Source organism: Manduca sexta, chromosome 17 (assembly GCF_014839805.1).
Source record: "Manduca sexta isolate Smith_Timp_Sample1 chromosome 17, JHU_Msex_v1.0, whole genome shotgun sequence".
Taxonomy (NCBI): domain Eukaryota; kingdom Metazoa; phylum Arthropoda; class Insecta; order Lepidoptera; family Sphingidae; genus Manduca; species Manduca sexta.
Window position 1 is genome coordinate 1,157,797 of NC_051131.1, and position 26,590 is coordinate 1,184,386.

Here is a 26,590-nt window from a genome sequence, read left to right on the forward strand (position 1 = left end):
CATTTTTTTCATTGCAAAGTTCAGATTGTTTCGGATACGTGGTGGTAAAATAACCTTTGGTTAAATAGAATTTTTCACATTTCAATATCGAGGGATGATTTGATAATTTATAGACTTATTTTTCACTGCCATGTTTTGACTTTTTGGAGGGGATTTGATACCGCGTTTTATAATTTTTAGATGAAGTAAAAGTACCACAATTTTAATTACAAAATAGATACAAGTCACATTTGAAACATCGTTTTAGCAAAAATCTCGCGTAATTACGCCACGGCAAGCCTTGATATAATATTGATTGTGGGGTATATTTATTTATTCAACAACGTGGAAAAATAAACAACCACCCCAAACTAACCCTGATATAATCAACAGTCCATAACGAATCTTAAAGAATAACTCAATCAAGCGAACAGCGGATACAAACAATCGTTAATTTTAGACCCCATATTAAACTTGGACATTTGGGGCACGGCCCAAGGCCCTTCCGATGGGGTTGGGACGTCGTTAGGTCACGAGGTCGCCTTTATGGCTGTGGACAGACGGACATAAAAACTGTCTATATGAAAAGAAATCAGGGCGGGCTGTGGATCACCTTTGACAAACAGAGCATAAAGGTTGTCTTTGTTATAAGGCTAATAGATTGATAGCGTTAGTGACATAAGCTCAAGCCTATAGGCATGTAGGGGTAGATAGAGGTGCAACTGGATAACCGAGCGTTGAGAAGATTATATTATTATAAATATGTGACAGAACGCGAGTTAAACAAGTCATAAATTCCAGGCAACTCAGGTATGGGTTTAGAGATAAATCTAGTCAAATTAGGATTGCTGTGGAAATGACTAAAAACTTAATATGAATTAATGACTCAAAATGAATCAGCCAATTAATTATTACATTCATATTTTCAACGAACTAAGTAATTGAATAAAATTAAATAAGTAGAAAACCTCTATGTTTGAGCTACAAAATCATGGACCATAACATTTTGTGTCTCTTTCCATAAGTGGCTTACAATAAACGCTTACGAGCCATTGAGTTGTAATTATTGTTCTGCGATAAAAGCGTGAAGCAATTGCGTAATTAGTGGACAATTTTAAACGGTACGAAATTATTTAATTTCCGATACGTGGGACATCACAGCGGCGATGATTCTTTGTATATGTCTAAGGAGTTTTTTAAAAACTCTTGACTGACATTATTATATTAATATTTGTTATATACTTAATGAAAAAAAGGAAATCTATTTTATACGCAGATAATAATATGTATTTTAAATGTAGCCTTTAAAAATAATACTTAATAGGAATTGTAAATTTTAATGGTACAATTTTACCACATAAAACTTTACTTATCCAAAACATTATTATTCTAGATAATTAATATATTTCAACGTGCATTAAATTAAAGTAGGTATACACGTATAGGAATATAATAAAAATAAAAAACAAATCATTATATTTTAATTACATTCTGTAAAAAACAAAGGAATCATCATTTATCCACGCAGTGAAATTGAATAAAAATTATTCCACGCCTTCAAGTTTTTATTAACAAAATATTATCGTTTCATTTTCGCATTTTAGTTTTTCGACACGGCACACGTTAAGTCGGCCGCCTTCGAAGAACTCGCCGCTCTGAAATGAGACAGTTTTTGCCATTTCTACTTATGGAGTCGGAATTTTTATTTCGGTATGCCGAATTAGTGCAAAAAGCGGACTCTCTCATGGCTGTCGGCGCAATTTGTTTAGGCATTTTGTTCCATTTGTTGAGACGAGGACACGAGTGGAATTTATAAGGCTGTATAGGCTGTATCGATAAATGCCTTCGACGCTAATAGACAATAAAATTGTCTTGAAATATTTATGTCATACCATAGATGGGGGATGATATTATTGATATTATCTTCGTGCTGTTAATGTGAAGTACATAATGACTATCTCTCTATGTTTAGATTAAGATTATAAATAGGTGTTTAATTAGAATTTTATCCTATGTTTGTTAGCAATAAAAGAATTAAAAATGTGAAAAAAGACAAGCTTCTTAATTGCTTGAATTAAATTTGTCCCGGTTTTTTAAATATTATATAAAAGAATTCAATCAATTCAGAGAGATAAATGTTTTTTTTTTAATTTGTTTTGCCAGCCGTACGTTTGAGTTGCCACTCAATAAAAAGCCGTCTTACATTGAAGACGTCTAAAAATAAATTATTTATTTATAATTATTCGTCGCCCCTGTCTGTCGATAAACGTGGTGCGTTCACTTTTTGCTCTTATTCATTTGTTACTTTTGTCATAGATTATAAAAATATCACAGAGTTGACGACCAGTCAGTGAAGAAGCGTCCATATAACCCAATTCCTACCGGCTTTCCTTTTAGGTTTATTTATGTTTGTTTTAATTTTTTTGCATCGGATTATCTTTTGAAACATTTCAACTTTCGCCACTGCGACCAATTCACTAAGCAGAATTTCTCCTCTTTCTCCATAATTCATATTAAAATAAAAGTATCTAATAGGTTTTTTAAAGAAAAAAGTATTTATTAGGTCTGTAGATTTAATTACTAATATATTTCGTTACGTTACTGTTACAAACTGAATAATTAAATTATCTTACAACAAAATATAACTTCATTTTGGGATTTGTGTTTGAGAAATTATGTATGAATTTGTATTAGAAAAAGGAATCACTAATTTATTATTAAAATTAAAACCACATTATCATACAAGTAACACGCATATTTACTTTACAAGTATTATAATTGCAAATATATTCGCCGAGATAAATGCCGAGATATCGACTCGTCACGGCGAAGTGCGTGCGCTGTGTGCTGTCCGATGCATATCAGAGATTAATCGCGTAGATGTCACACTTTGTTATACTTGATCTGCTTTCTAGCGAAGGAATACATGACATACAGCCGCAGCGATCTTTAAATATCAATAGAGTATTTGATGTAGATAATCGCTGTATGTAAAATAGATTAATGGCTTGAATGAAGTATTCGGAACGTTAAAAATATAACTGTTTTAGATGGCTTTCGATTTTAATTTGCTAAAACAAATATTCTGAATTAAGTAAACCGGATAAATTGTACAGTAAAATTGAACTTGAGGATATAAACATGCAACACGATATCAATAAACTATCCAGTAATAAAGATATTTTACATTTTTTGCGCAAATATTACTGCCTAATTAGGTAACAATGAGTTTGTATATTTTTTTTTTTTGGTTATTCGAAGTCTCTAAACACAAATGTAAAATTTGAGGCTATTTTTCTTTATCCCAAAGCTTCCATAATATTTCGAACGTAACATTTGATTATTTATCGCAAAACATAGTTTGCTCTTTTACTTGTATAAGTCCACACTAAGTGGAAATAGTTGTCATTTTTTTCAAGGCTCTTACACCAAACTGCCTATATTATAAATTAATAAAAATATCCTTCAAAAATTTAAACCATTAAAACCCTTCAATTACAATAAATTATCCGTAATCTCAATACATGCAAGTTTTTTGTCCCTCCTTTACTCTTCTAGCTCCCTTTTAGTGTCTACGATTAAAATGCTGTAGAAGTAAATCAAACGGCATAACAGCCTATCTGATCTTGTTTTATGTAATCTATGTACATCTGCATACATTCCGAAAGCGGCTAAGCCTCTGATTGATTTCCCGATATCTCGATAGTTTCTGAGTAAGTTTTATTTGGTATTGTTTACTTTATTCTAAGGGATGTGACCATGGACATCGCAAGAACTTGTGTATTCAAAGATATAAAAAAAGCCAGGCCTTTTTATCAGTGGGTATTAGTTTCCTTAGAAGAAATGGTAGGTGGCAACAGTGGGGGGTTGTTATAAGGGCGAAAATCTTGCGTGGTTTAAGATGGATAAGCAAGACAACATTGCTATTACGGTTTTTCGAGTTTATTTGCTGTTGACACTATTATTTTGGTCTATCGCGTATTTTTTTTTTATATATTATTACATTCTTTTTCAACAGAAAATATGTTAACCATAAACGGATATTAATATTATAAAAATCACATCAAATCTAAACTTTACAAAAAATACCAAAATGCTTTAATTCAGTAAAAAAAACTTTTGATTCATATTAATAGATTCAATAGTAAACATATTTTTATTGACAAATTAATTTGAACACACTGTACAGTCACTTTAAAGGTAACAAATTGTCCGCTTATTTGTCAGAGCGAATGCTCGGTTCTTGCGCGTGCGCACCTAATATGGCGTCGTGTGGTTGTCGGCCGCGCGCGACAAATTTGGACGCGAATGCCTTTGTACGATATATATTATTGCCGTTTTTTATATTATACTTTGTTGTGAAACTCGCGCGTTGAGTAATTTATATCGGCCGGTTATCCTGTTTGGTTATTGAATTTCTGGGGACAGGGAAATGTGAAAAATGCATGGAAATTAGGTTAGAATCATAAAATCAACGGGTTTTTAATATATTTGAAGTAATTTATTCATAACCGAATTAGCTAAAAATACATAAAAGATAAAACAAACATCCACTAATTCAGGGCCTTTTTTCCTTAACTTCAAAATATATCCACATAACCTTTGTTCTTTAAATTAAATCAGCCCACGGTCTCGAAACCTGAGATGTTCTAAATCACCAGAATTCCACCGTTAATATCACGGTACTTACGTTCCCATTATCGTATAAATGTAAAGAATAATCTGGAATTAGTCACGCACGCGCACTGAGCCTAAAAGCTTGGGAGATTTAGAGGCAAGGCAAAACGGGTGGAGATGGTTGGGTTCAGTATATTGTAAAGCTAAACTCTTTAAGAAGAGATTAATGCGACTGTTGCCCTGCATATATCAGTAACAGTTCAAAATTCGATCTTCTCTTCGAGACAAATATTTATGTTATTTTCGGGTCAGCTTAAAATTCCCTCTAATTCTAAATTGATATTTACACGACACTAGAAATTAATCTTAGATTTAATTTACGACTTCTATGATATTAATTCATTTCGTTAAACTCATTTTGTCGATTAGTGCTAAAAACATTTTTTTCCATGTGAAATTGTTTTTTATAGTTTCATTCATAAGGCGTATCGGAATGTGAAGATATTTAATGGGTTTGAGACGTGTGTGAGGAATCCCAAATGAAACTATTAACATATTGTTAAAGGCGTTTTTAGTCCGCGCTTCATTAATGTCCATTCATTATTTTACAATTAGCCGTGGAGTTTTTAGGCCCTTTCTTATTGTTGCTTTTGATGTTTGGTAGAGGATCAATATTTTTATGTTGTTAGCGTATTCAATATCAGAATGATTAGTGTTTATTGTTAAATTTGAGTTTTGATACCACTTTCAATGGAAGAAATGTGTAAGGTAACAACGAAGTGTTTCACACTTCTAAAGAGATTTTTGGACTGATTTTGATCCGAATCGAGTGCCTCCGATAAACTTTTTTTTTAAAATTACGAAAAATGATTCTAGATAAAGAATTTATTCACAGCGAAAAGTGGAAGTTGGCTAAAAAACAAGCAAATAGTTAATCTCTATGTTGTTTATTGTTGACGATGAGTCAGTGATCAACCAGTCAAGATTAAAAAGGCGTTATAAGAAAAATATTTATTCACACACGACATTGAAAAACTCTCAAATGACAAGTAAGTACAAAAAAAACATTTCATCGAGGTATCGGAATTTAAATAATTAAAAACAAAACTATATTTCACTAAAAAGTATTCGCGTCGCCTACACTCCCCTATGTTTGCGGTATAGTTTTCCCAGCGAAAACACTTATCCCCTTATTCATCGACGTTTTTTATCTAAGGACGGAGTAATGCTGTGATAACAAGTCTGTTTCTCAGTGCCCAACGGCACTGAGAGGGCTGTTGTGATTGGCTAATATTGAGATACAACAATATTAGCCAATCACAACGGCCCTATGTCTACGCACTGCGAAGGCTGCCATGCCGTCAGCACTGAAAATCATACTTGTTATCACAGCTTTGCTCTATCATTAGATAAAAAACATCTATGAATAAGGGGGTTACTATATATTGTAGATATATACGAAATATTTCGAGTCTTAACCCTTTTCCTATAGAAGTCATCAACTTGCCCACTCATCCGCATTCACATTCTAGTCCCAATCAGATAAAATCAAAAAGTTGTCGTTCACACTTTTATTCCTACCATTAATTTAATTGTTAGTACTTATTATAACGCGGAGTAATCACTGCACGATTCATGCTCTCAAGCTGTATCGATAGGTTGCTATCGCATCAACATCTTGGGGATAGTCATGGTTCTTGCTATAGTATTTTTAACTTTGTGGTAATGGAGTATGGTTAGGAATTGTTTGTTAATATTGGTGAGGCGGTTCGCTTAAATCCATTTGATAGAGATCTGATAGTCGCTGCACTCAGGGATGTTACTATGAATTCGTTGCATAAATAATTATAGTACGAGCCCATTTTCGGCTAACATTTATAAATTACTAGTTTTTGCTCGCGACTTCGCCCGCGTGAAGTTGTTTTCCGGAATATTTTTTTTCCGACTTACTTGAATGTAGAAAGCGAAAAAAAGCGACGATAGCCTAGTTGGGTGTGGAACGGACTGCCGAGACGAATGTCCGAAGGTTCAAATCCCAAGAGCACACACCTCTGACTTTTCTGAAAAATCATGTGTGTATTCTTTGTGAATTTATCGTTCGCTTTAACGGTGAAGGAAAACATCGTGAGGAAACCTGCACATCCGAGAAAGTTTTCTATAGGAATTTCGAAGGTGTGTGAAGTCTACCAATCCACACTAGGCCAGCGTGGTGGACTAAGGCCTAATCCCTCTCAGTAGTAGAGGAGGCCCGTGCTCAGCAGTGGGCAAGTATATAATACAGGGCTGATATTATATTATATTATTATATACTTGAATGTTATATTATAACCAAATTACACAAAATCATTATAAATTGTAGCCTATCAGTTATTCTGATATATAACTAATATTACTGTAAGGTTTTATTCAAATCCGTTCAATAGTTTTTCCGTGAAAAAGGAACAAACATATATACATCCTGACAAACTTTCGCATTTATGATATTAGTAGGATAAACTACGGCCTTCGTGAGTCAATTTAATGTAGACTAATTTTAAGACAATTTTGTAAATTTTGCTGGTAGGATATATAGGTTCGATGAGATAAATGTTTTTAGGCTTGTTGTGGGAATGATAATCCATCGGAATTGATACATCTAAATTCATTCAATTAAAAGGACAATTAGTGCTGCAATTCGTCTTATAATGTATTTAAAAATGGTATTGCCTCGGAACGAATTCCATGCTATCTTTAAGAGTAGGACCCCTTGAAGTTAGTCTTCCGGTATCATGCGAGTGCGGGTTTGAGTCCCGACTCACGCAGAACCGGTTGTATTAATGATTTAACTGTTTATTAATTCGTTTAATTGGTTTTACTGTTTATTAGAATGTATCGACATTAACTGAATGATATCTTTTAGATTTGTCGGAGGAAACTTAGATTTGTCGATCATCGTAATTGCTTTTAATGATTCTTGTTCTTTTAAAGTAAAATTTGAATTTATCATTAACGAACACCTTTTTGGATATAATATGATAGTAATAATATTAGTCCTGTACTACACTGTCCCACTGCTGGGCACGGGACTCCTTTACTACTGGGAGGAATTAGGCCTTAGTCTACCACGCTGGCCTAGTGCGGATTGGTAGACTTCACACACCCTCAAAATGCCTATGGAGAACTACTGGAGTATGTAGGTTTCTTTACAATGTTTTCCTTTACTGTTAAAGCAAGCGATAATTCACAAAGAATACACACATAATTTTAGAAAAATCAGAGATGTGTGCCTTTGGGTTTTGAACCTGTGGACATTCGCTTGAAGGTCCGTTCCACACCCTAGGTTATCACCGCTTCAATTTATTTATATTAGTTTTAATACAAAAAATGCTATAATCGTGTCCTATATACTACTTAAAGAATTTAGTAAATCACTTCAATATAGCAACACTAAAGTTGACAATGAATTGTACCCATACGTCTAGACGTGCTATTTGATTTCGATTTATGATGATATTCATCATCGGTATATATTAACACTTACCGTTCATTGTTTCAGCTCGTATTTTGTCAGTGCTATATATCTTAAAAAAAGCGGCGATAGCCTAGTTGGGTGTGGAACGAACTGCCAAGACGAATGTTCGCAGGTTCAAATTCCAACCTGACTTTTCTAAAAATCATGTTCTTTGTGAATTTATCGTTCGCTTTAACGGTGAAGGAAAACATCGTGAGGAAACCTGCACATCTGAGAAGTTCTCTATAAGAATCTCGAAGGTGTGTGAAGTCTACCAATCCGCACTAGGCCAGCGTGGTAGACTAAGGCCTAATCTCTCTCAGTAGTACAGGGGGCCCGTGCTCAGCAGTAGGCAAGTATATATATATAGGGCTGATAATATTATATTATTATTATTATTATATATATCTTAGCATATGAACCTATAAAGGGTATTGTTCTCAGGATAAGCAGTAACTCACTAGAGCCAGTCGGGTACGTACGCGATGGTTTCCTGCGAACACCGTCGATATTATAAATAGCGCAAGAGATGCGCGTTTCCTGTTTATTATGCGGTGGAAGTGACGAGTGACTGGAGATTTGGTATTTCTTTGATATTAACTCCGGGGTGTTAACTTTCCCGGTCGTTAATAATGTTCAATGTAAAGTTTGGTAGTTGTTTGAGGTTGTTTGGTGCTGGTGGTAGGATATATTTTATATCCGGCCGAGCGACCGTACACATTATCGATCGTTATCGATCCGTTGCTGTAACAACTGGTGATGTCTTAATGATTTTTTTATGTTTACGCGAATTTTCGGTGAAATAAAACTATTTTCCGTATTTTATCGCGGTCTTGTACATACGAGCGAGACTCCCGTGACCATGAAGGCTGCAAAGTCTTCAAAACGTCGGAAGAGATTATGATATAGAATCGCTATAAAATTTGTATTTTTCTTTTATTTCAATGGCTATATCTTGGCTCATCATTTATACTGTTGTCGCTGTCTCCTCTGTTTTCGGACCACACAACCCATAGGCTTTATACCATAGTAATATTGCATTGTAGAGACCATCGGCCAGGCGATGCGAGCTGTTAATAAATAACCAATTGTCTAGCCAGAGGCATTATCTAAGCGCCAAGAGTAAATACTAGATTTTTACAATTGAATTATGAAATGAACGCTAGCCTGAGTTTAAAGCAGTCTAGAATGTGGTAAAAAGTTATAGGAGGGACTGTATTGTAACCTAAAAACAAGGTAGAGTAGCTTATAGTGGACTTATTTCATAAAAAAAATATCAAAATCTGTTCATAAATAATAAATAACTGGTCTGCCAACGTTAGAAGTAAAGAACTGAGCAAACGATCAACACATACAAATACATGGTACGTTCAAAACCCTAAGGAGTATTTTTTTCGTGCATTTGAATAGTAAAATATACTTACTTTTAACTTTTTAATTCGTATTTTTAACACCTCTATATTTTCGGGCTCTATATTGTGACTGAGTCGTATATTTTTATGTAATTTTTACATGCGAAGTAAACTGCAGCTATTTACAATAAAACCCTAACAGCTTTTTCAAACTACCGTCAATGGATGTGTTGCCATGACAACCGCCAATTTGTCCCCACTTCTAGACATTTCAATGGCCCTGCCAACCCTCAATAGGGCCATAGCGTTATACAGTCTGCAATTCGACAGCAATTTCGCGGTTTATGATCTTTTGTATTCGAATTTCGAATTTACACTTACGTACAACCACTTTAGTTTATTGTTCTTAATAATAGATGGCGGTAAATGCATATTATGTTAATAAAGTTTTATAGTATTATTTGAGGATTTTTAAATGTAACTGTTGATAGATTTAATTAAAAGTATTGTTGATAATAAAAAAGGAAAAATTGGCAGCAGAAATGGTCACTTATTTTGCTTATATTATTCTTAATTTCTGCGTACTTCGCGGTGCATATAAATTGAACAATCGTGGTAATTATGATTTGTACGTTAGTTATCGTCATTGTAATGGCACGGCCAATATAAAATATGTATAATGACATCTAACAGATGACGTTGCGTCTCTCAACGGTTGTTAATAATATGCTGGCCAGTTAGTGGCGAAGGGTGAATATGAAAAGAAAAACTCGACACATTAGTAATGAATATTCACAATATACCGGTAAGTTTGCCAAAGCATGCTATGGACCTCTACTCACTGCGGTCTTTTATTTTGAATGCCGACTAGCTAACCCTGACACAACTTATCAGAATAAGTCAAGGATTTCACCAACTAGCTTTTGCTCGCGGATTCGCCCGCGTGAAGGAGTTTTCCGGGATAAGAGTCCTGTTATTTATTTTTAAAAGCAGCCTATAACCTTCCTAGGGTCTTAAACTATCTCCATACCAAATTTCATAAAAATCTGTTCAGTAGATTTTGAGAAAGTCGATAACATACAGACAGACAGAAAAGGTGACTTGTTTTATAATATGTAGATGTACGGCCGCTGCCCCGTCGGGTACAAAATACCCTGCTCATTGTTATAATGCCATATGAACCCATAACAAATATTTTAAAACTAATTCTCGGTACCGTTGATCGTGTATTTCCGAAGATAAATTGTGAAATATGTCAAACAAATGTATTTAGTTTGTGCGTCGCGCTCTGAGAGCCATTGTTGTTTGATTTACAACGCGTGACGTACGGACAGACACGCGTTATGTGTATATATGCTTGTCACCGGTGTTGGTAATTGTTGTTTTGTGTGTACACTGCCTTTAGTTTAGTGGCGGGAGATATTGATTGGGTTCGATTCTTAATTCAAGTGACGGCTTGTGTATGAGTTTGTTAATAGAAATTGATCGATATTGAATCCTTTGGACGTGTGACAATTTTGTTGGATTTGGTTTTGTTTTATTGGATCTTTGAGTTGTTTGAATCAATCAGGCGGCTGGTTGAAAAACTGTCAAATTCTTTCTAGAACGTGTGAAAAATGGTTTATAATCCTGACTCTACATTGAGGTATGACAAGTGGAAGGGGAGAATACGACAGTGTGGTGATATCTTAGGGTCAATTGGACGTAGATACGCAAAAACGATCCAGCCCACAAAATGACACTTTTGAAATAGTCTAGATTTAAATCGTATTTTTGCTCATTGATATTCTATTTTATATTTTGTTAATAAAAAGTTCAAATTAACATATTTTGACTAAGATGATTATACTAATGGAAAATATAGACCTTATAGACAAAACACTGATTTGGCATACTCGGCTCATTTTCGGCTTTTACTGTGGGTTGGACCCTTTGACTATATCTACGTCCAATTGGTCAAGTATTAATGTTTTTTATTTCGAATCGGTAAATAGCATTAAGGAACTATTTGATATTGACAGCGCGGCGCAAGAAACATACTTACTGTAATTGACTTATTCAATACGCACTTCTCTATGTATATGTCATGTATGATATAAACGGTTGCAATTATTATATCAGCATACCCGAAAACAATTTGCTACCAACAGGTTCAACAACCTATGCAATCATTCGTTTGCGGGATAAGCCGAGTGTACACGATATTTTAAGTGGAATGCGCTGTATTCACGTGCTCTTGTTTATGCGCTGTTTGTTTATTTCGACCATAAATAACGGCTGCCGATAGCCCGAGGTGCGAAAAATTGCTAATGGTTAAGCTACTTTATTTCGAAAATCGAATGTAGTTTCGATAGGAATGGAATTCGAGATCAAAAAAAAAAAATAGATAAGGAACTGTATAAAGTTTATGCAGCCAGTATCTATTTCTTTCTTGTAGGTTTGTAGCGTATTGTCTATGCCTACGGATACTAATCGCTATATCTCTATTCCCTATTTATAAATTAGAATCATGCGATTTAGTTATACATTTAAAAAATATTTTTTATGACAATTTTATAAATAAATTAAAACAATATTATGCTCAACAGAGATTCCTTTTAAGCATAAAAACAAAAACAATTATAATTGCAGCCTAAAATAATTACTGTAGCCTGATTTAAATGATGGTTCAAAGTTAAAATTACACTCGCATGACAACTGTCCCCGTGTAAACCGGCCGTTAGTACAAGGATGCGACACAGTTTCCATACAGAGGCGGCAAAAGTAGAATCAATGCTGGTTTTTCTTTTAATCCTTAAAAGAACTGAGCGTTAGATTCTCGAAAATGAACTGTTCCGTACGGTAAAGTTTTTGTTAAAACGGGCTTGCATCCATTGCGGCAAATGAGGTCGGAATGCTTGTTCTGTTTGTGTTAGATGAAGGTGTTTTGTGTACTTTGGAATAAGGGCTCTTTTACTCTGGCGTGAACTATATGGATTGGTAAATATAATGTAGTTTCAGTTTGGAGGTAGGTGGGACTTAATAGAGTTTAAAAAGGTCTGGACAACAAGTGGACACATGAAAATCCTTCTATTATCGGAAACCCCAATAACCCTACTTTTATCTAGTCCATTGATTCCCAAACTGGTCCAGTTGGAGCCCCAGGGGTTCACAGAAGACTTGACGTGACCAAAAAATGGGGTCACCAATTCGTAATCAGGGGTACACGAAAATTTATCTGGTTTAAAAAGGGGTCTATGAAAAAAAAAGTTTGGGAACCTCTGATAAAGTCCGTAGCGCTTTCCTTTTAATTTGGCAGCGTACTCTTTATATAACATGTGGGTAGTCACACTTTTCTTAGGTATTATCTAGTTAATTCATGTTTCCGATATATTTTTGTTATTACTTACTATTGTAGTCTTGTCATGATTTTTGTCCTCTCTATACATCATTATACCAAATGTTTTCACAATAAACCTCAAGATCATATCAGAATTTCGAAAGCCATTAATCCGCGCGGTCATATTTCTCAATTACCGACTTTCTGCTCGAACAAATTTTGCAGTTAACATTTAAGATGAGGAATCGTCTCCGAGTAAGGCGTTGTGACGGTATAGGGCACACGTACAATATATTTTCATAATGCAATTAGGTCAATGTTTGTTTGTAGACGGTATCTTTTTTTAGGGAAAAAATTGCCTATTTGCATTGTCATGTAGTTATTTATTTAAAGGTATACCAACAGCAAACCTATTGATACATATATTTATACACAAACAAAGCTATAAGGTAATATGGCTGATATATATGCCAATAACAGGCATGTTACTATAGTAAATGTGGTTTAGATTTTGTCTGAATGTATTGATATGTACAATGAATTTGTCTGTAGGCGCCATGTTACCGGTCTCAATTCTAAGATAAAAATGTTTAAACTAAAATGACTCAATGACTATGTTAACAGGTGCTATGTTACTTGTCTCAATACTAAGATAAAAATGGTTTAACTAAAACCTGTGCTCAAGAAAATTCAAAATTCCCCTACCAAAGACTGAACTAAAACGAAACAAACCACCAGATAATTTCGCAGTCTTTACAGTTTCTCTCCCAGATTCCCGTTTTCACGAACAAGAAGTAAACGGTAACGAAATCACAGGAACACGTGTAATACACGCTCTGAACCCGCTTATTTCCAAACAATAGTTAGAGTTGGCAACTGTTTCGGAGTACGTGCGGCGACGTTGCATTCATGTTTACGGCACTACCGGAACGCCTTCGGCTATAATTTGACGATGTTGAACACATATAACTAGGTAAGTCGTACCGAGTATCTATAGGTAGGTTTTTAGTATGCCAGGTGCATACTACCGTTTTGTCTATTTCAACTCGCAAGTCTGTAGTGTTTTCGTGCGCTGGTACATTTGGATAGTGTCGCTTTGTTTATGCTTTCTGTCAAGTGGACTAGTAGTCTTGAAACTCGCAGGATAATTATTAGATTTTATATATCTTAAGTACAGTACTGTATTATAGTGCTTTGTAAATCCAAAGGTCTGGTACTACTTTTGGGTGTCTGTTATCCGACTTGACCCCACTGCACCTGACAGCTAGTGAGATCTAATAGAATTTTCACTGACGAAAGATAATTACGTCTCGGTAGTGGAAACATTTATGCCGGCCTGTTGCAACTAAATATACATAGGCTGATTCCGGAGCGTAACACACTTACGTGGGGCTCTATTGCGGGTTTTAACACCTTCATACCACTAGCATTCTAATTCTACGATATTTATAAATCGACTGTCGAAAAACAAACCTAATGTTAATCGACATTACTATAATTTAATCCTTTAAGGACTGTATTTAGTGTTGGATTCAGTACTGTTATAGTCAATGTCAAATCCGGATATAAAACTTTCATTATAAGACGAACCTGTCCAGAGAACATGCGTGCTACATTGACCCTAGTTCCTACTACTGCACCGTTACTCCATCAATGATTGAGGTCTATAAAAGGGAAACTTGGTCCAGATTTTTTCTCGTAACTGTGTTTCTACGTTTGGATGCGCCGTTACAGATGGTTGTGGTGATAAAAATATCATGTGGAATTTGTTATAAGCGGGTTTATATAGTTTTGAAAATCTGTATAAAGATGTCTTATATTTCCGCGAATGTTAGACATTGAAATAGAACTATTTTTACGAATTTTAAAGCGGTTTGTTATAATTTTCTCCCGACGTTTCGAAGACTTTGCAGCCTTCGTGGTTACGGGGCGGAAGATAACATTCATAAAAATAGTTTTATTTCAACATCGGAATAACCTAAAATAGGTAAAATGGATGAAAAATCTTCAAAAATATGTAGAATTTTAAGCGTTCTTATCTCTATAATATATATTATGCAATTGGTGAGAATTAGGCTACGTAATAGTCATTACGCTAAACTGGAACAGCAGATCTAAAATTTATGCTTCTGAAGGAAAACAGTTTTTTTTTAGCCATGGCAAAAAACACTTTATTATAATAATTATTAGCTATTGATTTTACATTTTGCGATAATTTATTTGGAAGTGAAGAATAATTCGTTTTTGACAGCAGCTTTACTTGTGTGAAAACATCTTTTTATCGATGCAACGACAAAAAGTCATAATTCGATATCGTTGACATATGTCAACGATATCGAATTATTACGGGCTATACGGAAGCAATTTACTTTCAAATCATAAGAATTACCTAATATTTGATATTTACCTTATTCAACTACACGTATTATACACCCAGACACAAATTTATAAAACCTTGCATTGATGTTTTGCACTTTATTTTATTATAATATGTAACGCCATATGAAAATCGTTCACCTACGGGCTGTGCCTAGTGGGACCGAGGTATTGTTTTTGTCCTATGATCTCAATTTAATATTATTAGTATGTTACCTCCTAAGAGTTATTTTGTATTTTTGGTAAATTTGATGGATAAATAAATATGATGTATATTAGAAAAGCCAAAGATGTTGAAAGTACCTTCTAATTCCAGGAGTCAATGACCTTACAGTATCCCTTATACTCCGTGTATGCTGTTATTAATCGCGGTGTCCATTGCCCGATGACCCGTGATATTGTCCACGCAATAACTTATCCGATACACATCTACAACATCCGCTCGGGCGCTAGCGTGAACATATCGCGGACTCGATAATTCACTGTTCACAATGGGACAGTTTGGTGGCGAGTAACTAATTAAGAAATAACAGTGATTTTGATGGTGTTACAGTTATTTTGTATTTTTAAAGTGCTTCTTAAGAATATAATTTGTAAATAAAGGTTTTGTAGTTTACAATCCGTTACGTCAGCTTCTTTAAATAATTCAATCTTGTAATTACAGTAAGACAAACTTGCAGTGTTGGTTTACTGAGGAGATGTTAATCGCATTAAATAGGCATTTAAATCCGTGAAATACTATAACAATAATTTAATTCGTCTTCAAAAGAACATAAAAAATACGACGATACAGACTGGGAAATTCATTTTTTTTGTTTTGATTTCTTTGAATGAGGATACTAGCTTGCTGTTCGCCTGATGGTAAGCGATACGACCGCCATAGAAACACTGTTCAACACCTTGAATCACAAAGTATTGTTTGGTATTCCACTGCGCTCGCCATCCTGAGACATGAGGTGTTAAGTCTTATTATGTTCAGTAGTTACACTGACTCCAATGTCCTTCAAACCGGAACACAACAGTGACTACACACTGTTGCTTGGCGGCAGAAATAGATATTGCAGTTGTACCTACCCAGGCGGATTCTCACATATGAGAGACCTACCACCAGTAGTACTTGCATTATTTTCTGAACTATCTACTGTCCTTTTTGTACACGCCATTAAATATAGCATTGAGCTCTGAACTTTAACCGAGTACCTCTGATATTTAACGAATTGCCAGCGCTGTTATAATGCCAGTGACATACGAGTTACTGGAAAACGACAAATAAATAACACTGAATACCTTCGTGAACTTTCCTGTAAGGGAAGACGTCTCTGATAAATAATTATTAAGGTTATGATGGGTCATAAAAAATATTGGAAACTGGCTTTTACATGAGGCTTCGCTTGCGTGAAAAAGATTATCCGTTATAAATATTTTTCCTATTAGTAAAAAAAAGTTATAATTGGTTTAGTAGTTCCTGGGACTAGCGTGTTCGAACAAACAAACTCTTCAATGTTTTTTAGAATGATTGTTTTATTTGTTGATTTCAGTTTGTTTATTATTTGCATAATTGTCGTTTATTCATTAGTTTGACACTCTCATTATAGGTACCTTACGATACACGCATGGTCTAGTTTGGAGACACCTGAAAATGTTGAACTATCGGCGACCTATCGAATTCTTTATATTTCTTTTTAATTGCCTGGCATTCTGGCAAAGTGGCCAATGTTAGTGTGTCGCGTTCCGCGATCAGGCTGTGCATACACGTTAACAAACAGGCCAGCATAATTATGTCAACTGGCGAGGGCAAATCATCTCATCGGCCGACACTCTATTCGGATCTTACGTCACTTAGCATTAGTTGTAGTGGCTTCACTTTATCATTCATGAAAAAAATCTATTTCACACAAAACCACTGCATACCCTGAAAATCTTTAACAAAAACAATCCCACAACATTTACAGCCAACCAAAATCAGGTTACGACGTCCATTCATTTAGTATCTTTAGTAATCCGTTGACCTACATCTCATTGCTATTCGCGGCACAAAACCGGGCCACATTGTGCCCTGTGTCAATCGTGAGGAACATTGTTTGATTTATCGACTTTGAAGTGTTTGGGGTATTTCGTAAATGTATCTTTTTGTAGGATTGTAAAACATGCTATGAGGTAACCGGAAATTATACCTGACTAGCTTTTGTTCGCGGCTTCTCACTCGTGAAAAAGGTTTTCCTAGATAGAAGTCCCGCTATATATTTTCCCGGGATATAATGTAGCCTATATCCTTCCCAGAATATTAAAGTATCTCCACACCAAATTTTATCGAAATCTGTTCGATGGTTCAGCCGTGAAAGCGTTACAATAGATAGAGTTCCTTTCGTATGTATAATTATTGGCTATGGATAAAGGTAACAAAACATCTACAAAAGAACAGATAGTCTCTTGTATGACAATAATATATACGTATCAAAAATAACGTGGAACTTGATTTTAAAAAGGGTTGATGTTAATTGCCAACCAAACAAGCGATTAAAAACTATCATTTTACAAATGTGCTCAAAAAATATGTTGTGCTGATCCCGAATTAGAAGTTACGTTATTAAAAATACGGATCGAGACGATCTAGAGAATTTTAGTCGAATATACGTTCTGTTTAAAAATTCCACTTATAAGTACAACAATTTACCTACACGGTTCATGACGTAAAGTGCTGTATTTAATTAGTAAATATTTGACCATTCCGTATTCACGGTCGTCTGTTGCGAGACAAACTTTAGTTGTATTTTGTGATAATTATGTATATTTGACATACGTACTTAGCAATACATTATTTTACTAGCTGTTACCCGATTAAATCCTGTAACGGTGATATTTTATTAATTGATTCTTTTTAATAATTGTTTTGTATAGACATGGTACAGTGACTCCACTGCACCTGATGGTAAGTGGAGTGGTCTAATAGAATCATCTGACGAGAGATGATTACCCCTCGACAATCGACACAATTATACTGGCCTTTTCGAGCTGGATATACTCAGGCTGAAAGCGACACATTAGACGTGGGCCACTGGCGGGTTTTAGCACCTTGTTTACGGTGGTTGCTATTCGGGTGAAACAATTAGTCGATTTCGATTGCAACACTTTTGCTTCTTAGGACGCCGCGTCAGTTTAAACTGCGCGTGAGTCAGCCAGTGTTAAGAATTAAGGATTCACTAAGTATATTTACCTTTCGATTTTTTTTTAATAGTTATTTATTAGTCATTGGTAAGGTCTTTGTTTTGTACATAAAATGTTTTTTAGGATTATATTTATAATGTAAAACTAATTGTGTTTGTAGTAAAGACTCAATATTTGTAGGAAGACAAAAGTAAATATTACAATGTAGTATATTGGTGATTTTGCTATAATGGTTTTAAAAAATCTATTGGCTTCAGATGAGCGCGATAATTTATTATTAATTAAAATTATCGATAAATTTATTTACAAATCCCCCCGTATACCATATCTACAAACTGTTAAAAATAAATAATTTACATGATGTTCAATCTCCAAACCAAAGATAATTTCATAAAATTATGAGTTTCAATTCTCACTAGCGCCATAATGAACAAAGAATCCACGAAACGTGAGTGAAGAAACAGTTTGTTTAGAGTAAACTCATTCGTTGAGTCAGCAGATGACACACGCTGTGAATCAGGGACCTAAGACGTTATAAAAGACGTTAATTTATGCTCACTGCTCATACTATAGTGTAATAAGTCATAATGATATCACCAGGTATATGCAAGAATATTCGAAATATTTTAGTACCTTTATACCGACACATTTTAAGCTTTATCTTGTGAAAAATGGCTTTCATTTTCACTGAAGTTCTATAAAAAAAGGAATATCAAAGGACGACAGTGTGTTGCAATTAAAATCAATCTATAAAAGCTATTGTTTAAATATTCGAAAGTACATAGATTATAAAATAATAATTGTAAAGTATTCACACACAATCACGCGTGTTATCTTTGAAAGGGTAGGCAGAGGTGTAAGCAACGCCTATAATTTAATTTTATCCTATAATTTAATTTTTTTTGGAATTTAATATCCTAAATTATTTTTGGAAAAAATTATGATATAAAAAGCCATGATAAAATCTGAAAAATAGTTTTAATTAGATTTACATATGACTTATTGATGCCAGTATTACATACGCACCATTGATTAAAAAATATGTTTTAAAATATAGCGTAAAATAAACCACGGTATTCTGGTAAATGTTATAGTTAATATAAACGTTTAGTTCATATTTAGAAAGTTTATTTGAAGCTCACTAGTTCCGTGAAAAGATACGGTGTTATGAAAGTTATAAATATTACTCCTTATACAAACACGGGAACTGGAAGCGAAGTTACAGGAAGGTCAATGGGAGGGAATTAGGATGTAAATGTAGTGATTATAGAGTATAAAAAGACATTTCGACGGTGACTTGTAAAATGTTAGAGATAAGTTTTAAGAGATTCGAAATACGGAAATACATATTTTTTTTATCTATATATATAAAAATGAATCCCTATTTCCCTTGGTCACGCCATCACGCGTGAACGGCTGGACCGATTTCACTATTTTTTGTTGTTATTTTTTGTTTATTTTTTGTTGTGTTTGTTATTATCAGGAAAAGGGTCTTATGAAAGAAAAAATTAAGGAAGTTGTGCGGAACGTTAGAAAATTTAAGAAAAGTTAATTTCAGCGATAGACAGAATGCGTGTTGAAAATTCATAGTTAAGGCGGGACAACGTCTGTCGGGTCAACTAGTATTAAATACTTTTTATTTAGTGACCGAACCCAGGAACACAGTTTCAGAATCTAAATGTTAAAACAGTGAAAAATTTAGTTACTAATGGTAGAAATGCATTATTTTGCAACGTATTAAGATACGTTTATTTAATTGTACGTATCTACTTACAGTCAATAGTTTACTTAGTAGGTTAGTGCCAACTAAAACTGCACCAAAAGACGGTAATATATTTCTGGGTGCTCGAAATACCACGATTCCTCTAGAAAATTCAGAAAGAAGACCTCACTAGGTACCCTTTTAATATTATATAATAAATCCACCTTTACAACGTCTTCGTAAACAAGTTTCTAAAAACCATGTTCTTCAACAGGCCTGTGCCCCTCGCTACGTCTCCTACGTGTCAGCCAAGATGAACCAGCGAGATCCTGTGGGAACGTGCTACGTCGCCAAGACATCCAACGCTGCCACCACCACAGAGTTCTCGCCTTGCAGGACTTGTAAGTATCATTTACTTTGGAAAGGTTTCTGATGAGAATACAAAAATTATTATGGTCTTTCCTGGCTAAGAGACGTACATACATATAATGTCTTAAACAGTCAAAGTACCACTTCTCGGACTTTGTATATTAAAGAGCTGGTAACGTGGTTATTGCTTGGTTTACCGGGCGAGCTATTAGCTCTTTTCGGCAGTCAGTTATGTAAAACGATTCTTGCAAATAAGACTCAATTTTCAACAAGCCACTGCTAGTCTGGTCATTCAGTACTTAGTATGAAAAAGTTCGCTTGAATTAATTGGAATTTCCTTATTTAAAATGTTCACATAATATTCTAATAGATAGCTTTACTGGTCGAAGAGTTTACGGCCATGATCGATATCACAAGACAGTTACCTCGCTGATGGCATGATAGGTTTAATGCACGATGCAATCGGATTAGTGAACGGTGTAGATTAATTCGCTATTCCCGATACACCTTCAACACATTATCAACAGTCTTTGAAAGGCGGGAATATGTCGGTAGGATGGCAAAATGAATTATGAAGGTATTTAACGTCATCTGCCTTGTAATTTTCGATATAGCGATTAATTTTATGGTGAGCAAATGGGCAAGAAAACGATAATATATGTCCAAGCAGAGAAAAATGTCGTAATTCAGAAAGTTGTTTCAAAACTATTTTTTAATTCTTAAATCTTATCTGTAAAGTTTGGGCTTATGAATAAATTAGTATTGCTTAAATTATTAAGTATTAATGAGGTATCTAAAAATAAAATTATTTCTTAAAATTACAGAACATTAGAAAATTAAACTACATACCGCAAACTGCAAACAAAACGATGACACGTTAAAATTAATAAATCCGCCATCTTTAAACATGACATTAGTGAGCTATCATGGCGTCTTACAAAAGCGCGCGAAAAGTGGCGCTCACTTCCGCCGGTAATGGCGAAGCCCGCGGTAAAATTGGCGTATCGCCCGCCCGCCGGCGAAACATGATTTACGATTACGCTTTTGTATAAAAAAATAACTATACACATCGTTAAAGTGAAACGTTACATGTTTCGAGGCGGAGTTTTATGTTTTTGTATTATAGGAGCCATTTTTATATTTTTTTCATGGCAAAGGTTTTTGAATGTAATGTTGTAGTCATAAGTAAAATAATCATAAAATATTTTTTCTTTTTATGCATACTGTATTCTGTAATATGCCATATCTTTGGCGTTTTATTTCTGTATAAGCAATAAGCATATTTATTTTAGGCTAAGATCATAAAATCTTACATACAACATAGTAACGTGAATGATTGCATTATTATGCTCGTTCTGTTGTCTTTGAATGATTGATAATTATATTTTGCTTTTTATATATGTATTATGGAAGTAACACATATAATTTGTTTAGGGCACTATTCGCTGGATGAGGGTGAGTATGTCGGAAGGTAAAGTTGGATGTTTCGCACTCTGTAGTTAGGTTCCATCCACATCATTGAACAAAAAAAATCATATTCCATTATTATTTCGTGTATATGTGTAGATATATAATTATGTGTATTAAAGAAATTATTATTGATACATAATTGGTAATCAATTTGTAATTGGCGCGGAATTGGCATACATAGCAGGTACAATGATATTACGACAAATTTATATGTTAAAAATAAATCGAAAGTGACAAATCAAAATTTTAAAATATTATTTATTTAATTATTTATTTTATTGCATGTATATGTATATGTAATATTGATGTTGTCTGTGCATTATCTAATAATATTTACACTCAGTCACAAAATCACATTAACTTGCCAAGGCCACGGTCAAGGTTTGTCTGGTCTTTAATTAAAATTGACAGCTCGTTTCCTGACATTTGGAATCATCGCCGAGCATTTTCACCTTACTTAGATAACAAACATTATTAAGACCATGTTTTAAAAAAAATGTTGTAGACTAATAAATAATTAAAACATCTGTTAATATAGTTTTAAATAAAAAATGGTATATATTAGTAGGTTTGGGATTTAAACTGCATAATTTTCTTTGCAGTTTTAGGAATCTCCAGAATAGTCGTAATGTTTAATGATTTCTTATGTTTACGCGAATGTTGGACATTGAAATAAACCTATTTTGCGGATTTTATAGCGGTTTTTTATATTATAATTTTTTTCCGACGTTTCGAAGACTCTTATTTTTTTTTATAATTGTAAATTTCTATCTTTTGTTAGTATGTTAATGTAGATATTGTAAATTTGACTTTTCGGACAACCAACATCATAGTTCCCTGTGTGATCACGAAGGTTGCAAAATATTCGAAACGTAGGGAGAAAATTATAATATAAAAAACCTTGATAAAATCTGTAAAATAGTTTTATTTCAATAATGAAAATAACCTAAAATATTGAAGCATTTTATTTTATTTACGCAGCTAGCCACGGACAGCGCAAGACTGGTGTGTGTCAGGCTGGATTTTCCGCCTCCATATCTAAGGTACGTTGTATTTATCATTTCCATATTTAGCTGCCTAAATCTAGCTATGACCATTTTAGTTTTGTTGCAAATATTGACAATGTTTATTGGATATTATATGTCAGAACACTTCGGTAAAGTCTATTTTTATGTTGGTCTTTTAAGCGTTATTAAAGCTATTTATTTTAAAAACGTTAAAGGTGTTAACATCATAGTTACAACTAATATATTTAAGAAAGTAATTATGCAAGCTTAAAATAGATTTTATGTCAGTGGCGAGTGCCTTTCTTGCAACACAATTTTTCACGCAATATCAACCGCAATTGTTTGTCATTCAAAGGCTGGCCAAATAAACCCCATTAATGTGTTAGTCATGCCAAATTACGTTTCGATTCATTTTGAGTGAAATTCGCGGTATTTTTTATGTTAATTCGCACGAATGTCGCGGGAGTCATTATTATAATCATTTGTAATTGCAACCGAATTCTTTGTAATTTAAGTACTTCAAATATTTATCATGGTTAACGTATCTTTGACATGTTAAATTTAGGGTTAAGGAATTTAAATAGTATATGCTTATTTTAAACAAAATATGGCAACAATTAAAATAAAGATACGGCAATAAATGTTGTATTATACGAAGTGTAAATGATGATGTTACTAGGTCATAAATAATGATTTTATGTTATTGGTTCGGATAATAAAATCCCACAGCAAAACAGTCAAAGAATTTCCATAAAACCATCTCTGATACTGAGGATACGTGCAAAGAATATCAGTTAAACACGAAAAAAAGTGTGTCACGTCCGAAAAAATGTAGGAGAGTCATGTAAAACATCGTGATTTTACGATCGTGGGAATAGAATTATTTTTGCCCATGTAAGAGGCATCGTGATGCGATGGCGCGATGCGCGGGCGCACGTGAGCCGAATGCGCGCGTCCGCCGCGCCGCCACCGCGCACCTTATGAATTATTAACAACTTTTATTGTCCCGCGCAAAAAATAACAAACAAAATGGCCGACCATTCCTATTTCGAAAATAGTACTCGAGTATTTATTGTCGTTTTATTATGTCTCCGCATTTGGGATACAATTGAGTTTAATCGGCGACGGTGTAACGCCCTCTTTATGGCCTGAGTGATTGTTATGTGATTGCGCGGCGGTAACTTGCTAAAACTATTCGCTTTCCTGTCTATTAATTATTCAAAATGAGTACTTCCTGCAATTATACGAAAAAAAATTAACAAGACTTTATTTTAATTTAAAATTTTACCACGTATTTTCAAGAGTGCCGAGTATTCTGTTTTTGACAAAAACAATTGTGTAAAATATATTATTTTGCTATTCCTGTATTTTGGTGAAACTAGAATGAATATCTTTAAATCGCACCAAGGATTTTAAACTAGGATTAAATATTAACACTTAAAGTTATCTAAAATAAGTTGTTCTATTTGCTCTACTGTGTACAACATTGTCGTACGATATTATCATTGAAATTCTCTTTAATAAACACAAAAAAAATACTCAATACTAAGTCAATGTTTTATTTTTGAATAAGTAAAGACACCGATAACGGGTGAACATACCATATTATACTCTCACAATAACGGTAACAAACGAATATTTTCATTAATCTACATCGATAATCGTCACAAATACGTTTATTTGAATTAGTATTCCGCTTGCAAACATAACCTCACTCTAATATATTTATTATCTCTCGCCACCACGGCAGGAGTATTTGATACCTTTGCCTGGTAAAAAAATGCGGCAGTTCGCGTTTCGCATTTTAAACTGAGAATTTTAAATATGGAATATTTAATGCATTAATCTGTTGACAGAAAAGGGTTGTAATTTTAATGAATAGCACGATTTGATCAATGTAGGGAAAGCAAAAAAAACTTCGAATGTAATTTATCATTCGTAGAAGCAATTAGCAACTACACGAGGGAATTTAGGAATTCGTGTTGTGGGTAAAAATATTTTTATTTTAAAAACTGCGTAAGGAAATTCTTAGAGTAACATAGAGGACCATACCCAGTAGCAGTACACTGGTCTATATTTAATTTTATTAATTAAACGAGATTGCAAAGGATACTACTGGAGAAGTGGTACAGCCTCTAATACAGATCAGTAATTGTATTTTCCGGTGTGCAAAGCCATGTTAGCGAACACCTATCGCAATTCATTGCCGGCTCGTGTTGAATCCAAATCAGCTGAGGCTCAATGGCGCCATGATTCAGCCGTGTCCCACTTACTTATTACATGTGCAAGGTTTTCTTCTCAATGTACTATTACCGTAGATGGGCAGGGGATTTGTTGCTAGCGTGTTGCGGAGTTTATTGTTGGGTTGTGGAAAGATTTCTTTAGAGGGCTGGGAAAGACTATTTATTTAGCAATCGTTGTTCGTGAATGGGATCAAAGGAGAAGTCTGACAAGTCGTTATCATTTAAGGGATACAAAATGTAATGAGGAAGGATGTTTGAGTTACCAGAAATTATGGTTTTACGAATCTTTATTAATCATTGCTGACAAAAACAGAAAAGCTTTTAGAGTAAACTTTAAAATGCATTTTAACCCTTAACTATGGACGTCATTTTTTTGTTACACTACCATGGACGCGCGGTCTCACGGACCGCTATGTTTTGAGTTAAAATACAACGTAAATATTAGTTTTATTTTTACGCTATTATATTTATTATTTTCTATGTATATTAAAATGAAATAATTTAGAAGCTTTTAATCAATCTTTATTTATTTCTTACCTAATTAAATCATATTAACAGTTAAAGGCACTATTTGGCATAAATTTACTTGAGATCGGTTTTAGGGCTGAAAACTTAAATAAATTAAACTTTTTTAAAAAAATAACATTTTTATCTATAAATCTAAGGCATATTGTAACATAAAATCAAAAAACGTCTTCTCAAATTCAAATATAAAAATTTTGACAATGGTCCAATATGTATCAAATTATTGGCAGTTTTTACACTAGGGTTTGGAACACTGTAACCGTATGACCTGTTTATAACTAATACAATTAAAATTGGACTTTCTTTAGTTTTGGGGGACAAAGGCGATATGCTGTGCGCTTTGACGAGTCAGTCAGTCATACTAGGGGGTTCGTCTAGAGCAAAGGTTCCCAAATTTATATTTCTCATAGACCCCTTTCAAAATTTTGCTGGTTCCGGTGGATCTTTATATTTTTTTTTAGGTTTCACAGAGAAAGTGCATTACAACTACCGCCCATACATCGCGGGGTGATTTGTTGTGGTCATCGTGCCTTTTACGACTCCTATCAATATTTTCTGCTTGTATTGATAGGTGACGTCAAGCCAATATTTTAGTACTGTACTAGCAAAATAGATTCATTTTCGCGGACCCCCGCTTGGGGCTGATACTCCTTATAATGTTATCGTCTATGCTAGAGACATTGGTATTATCTTCATAGTCACTTATATATTTTCGAATAAAATAAGCTTCTGATAAAAAGCAATCCTCAATAGTTTCCTCGTTATCAGACTGGTCTGACTCTAAAAGTAGATCATAAATATGTTGCAGCTGTGACGTTGGCGTTTGTATTGACGTAGATGTACTTTCATTAATATTTGTTAACATTTAAAATGAAAATATCGTAAAAAAAAAACAAAATAGGCGTAAAAAAATTGTATCGGAAACGTGGACGTGCGGTCTCATAGACCGCGGTCCAAGTTTAAAGAAAAATAACTG

The 26,590-nt window shown here is 34.1% G+C and overlaps 1 protein-coding gene across 3 annotated transcripts in view; it reads left to right on the forward strand.

The window, feature by feature from the left end:
• The window catches only part of LOC115445520 (integrin alpha-PS2-like), a gene marked incomplete at its 5' end in the record, with an annotated part of 65,381 nt that overhangs the window by 20,986 nt on the left and 17,805 nt on the right, over positions 1–26,590 (forward strand). For 2 of the 3 annotated variants that reach the window (XM_037439555.1, XM_037439554.1), the window contains 3 exon segments: positions 20,275–20,401; positions 21,804–21,824; positions 22,821–22,882. In XM_037439555.1, the coding sequence (XP_037295452.1) occupies positions 20,275–20,401; positions 21,804–21,824; positions 22,821–22,882 (210 nt within the window). 3 annotated transcript variants of the gene reach the window in all.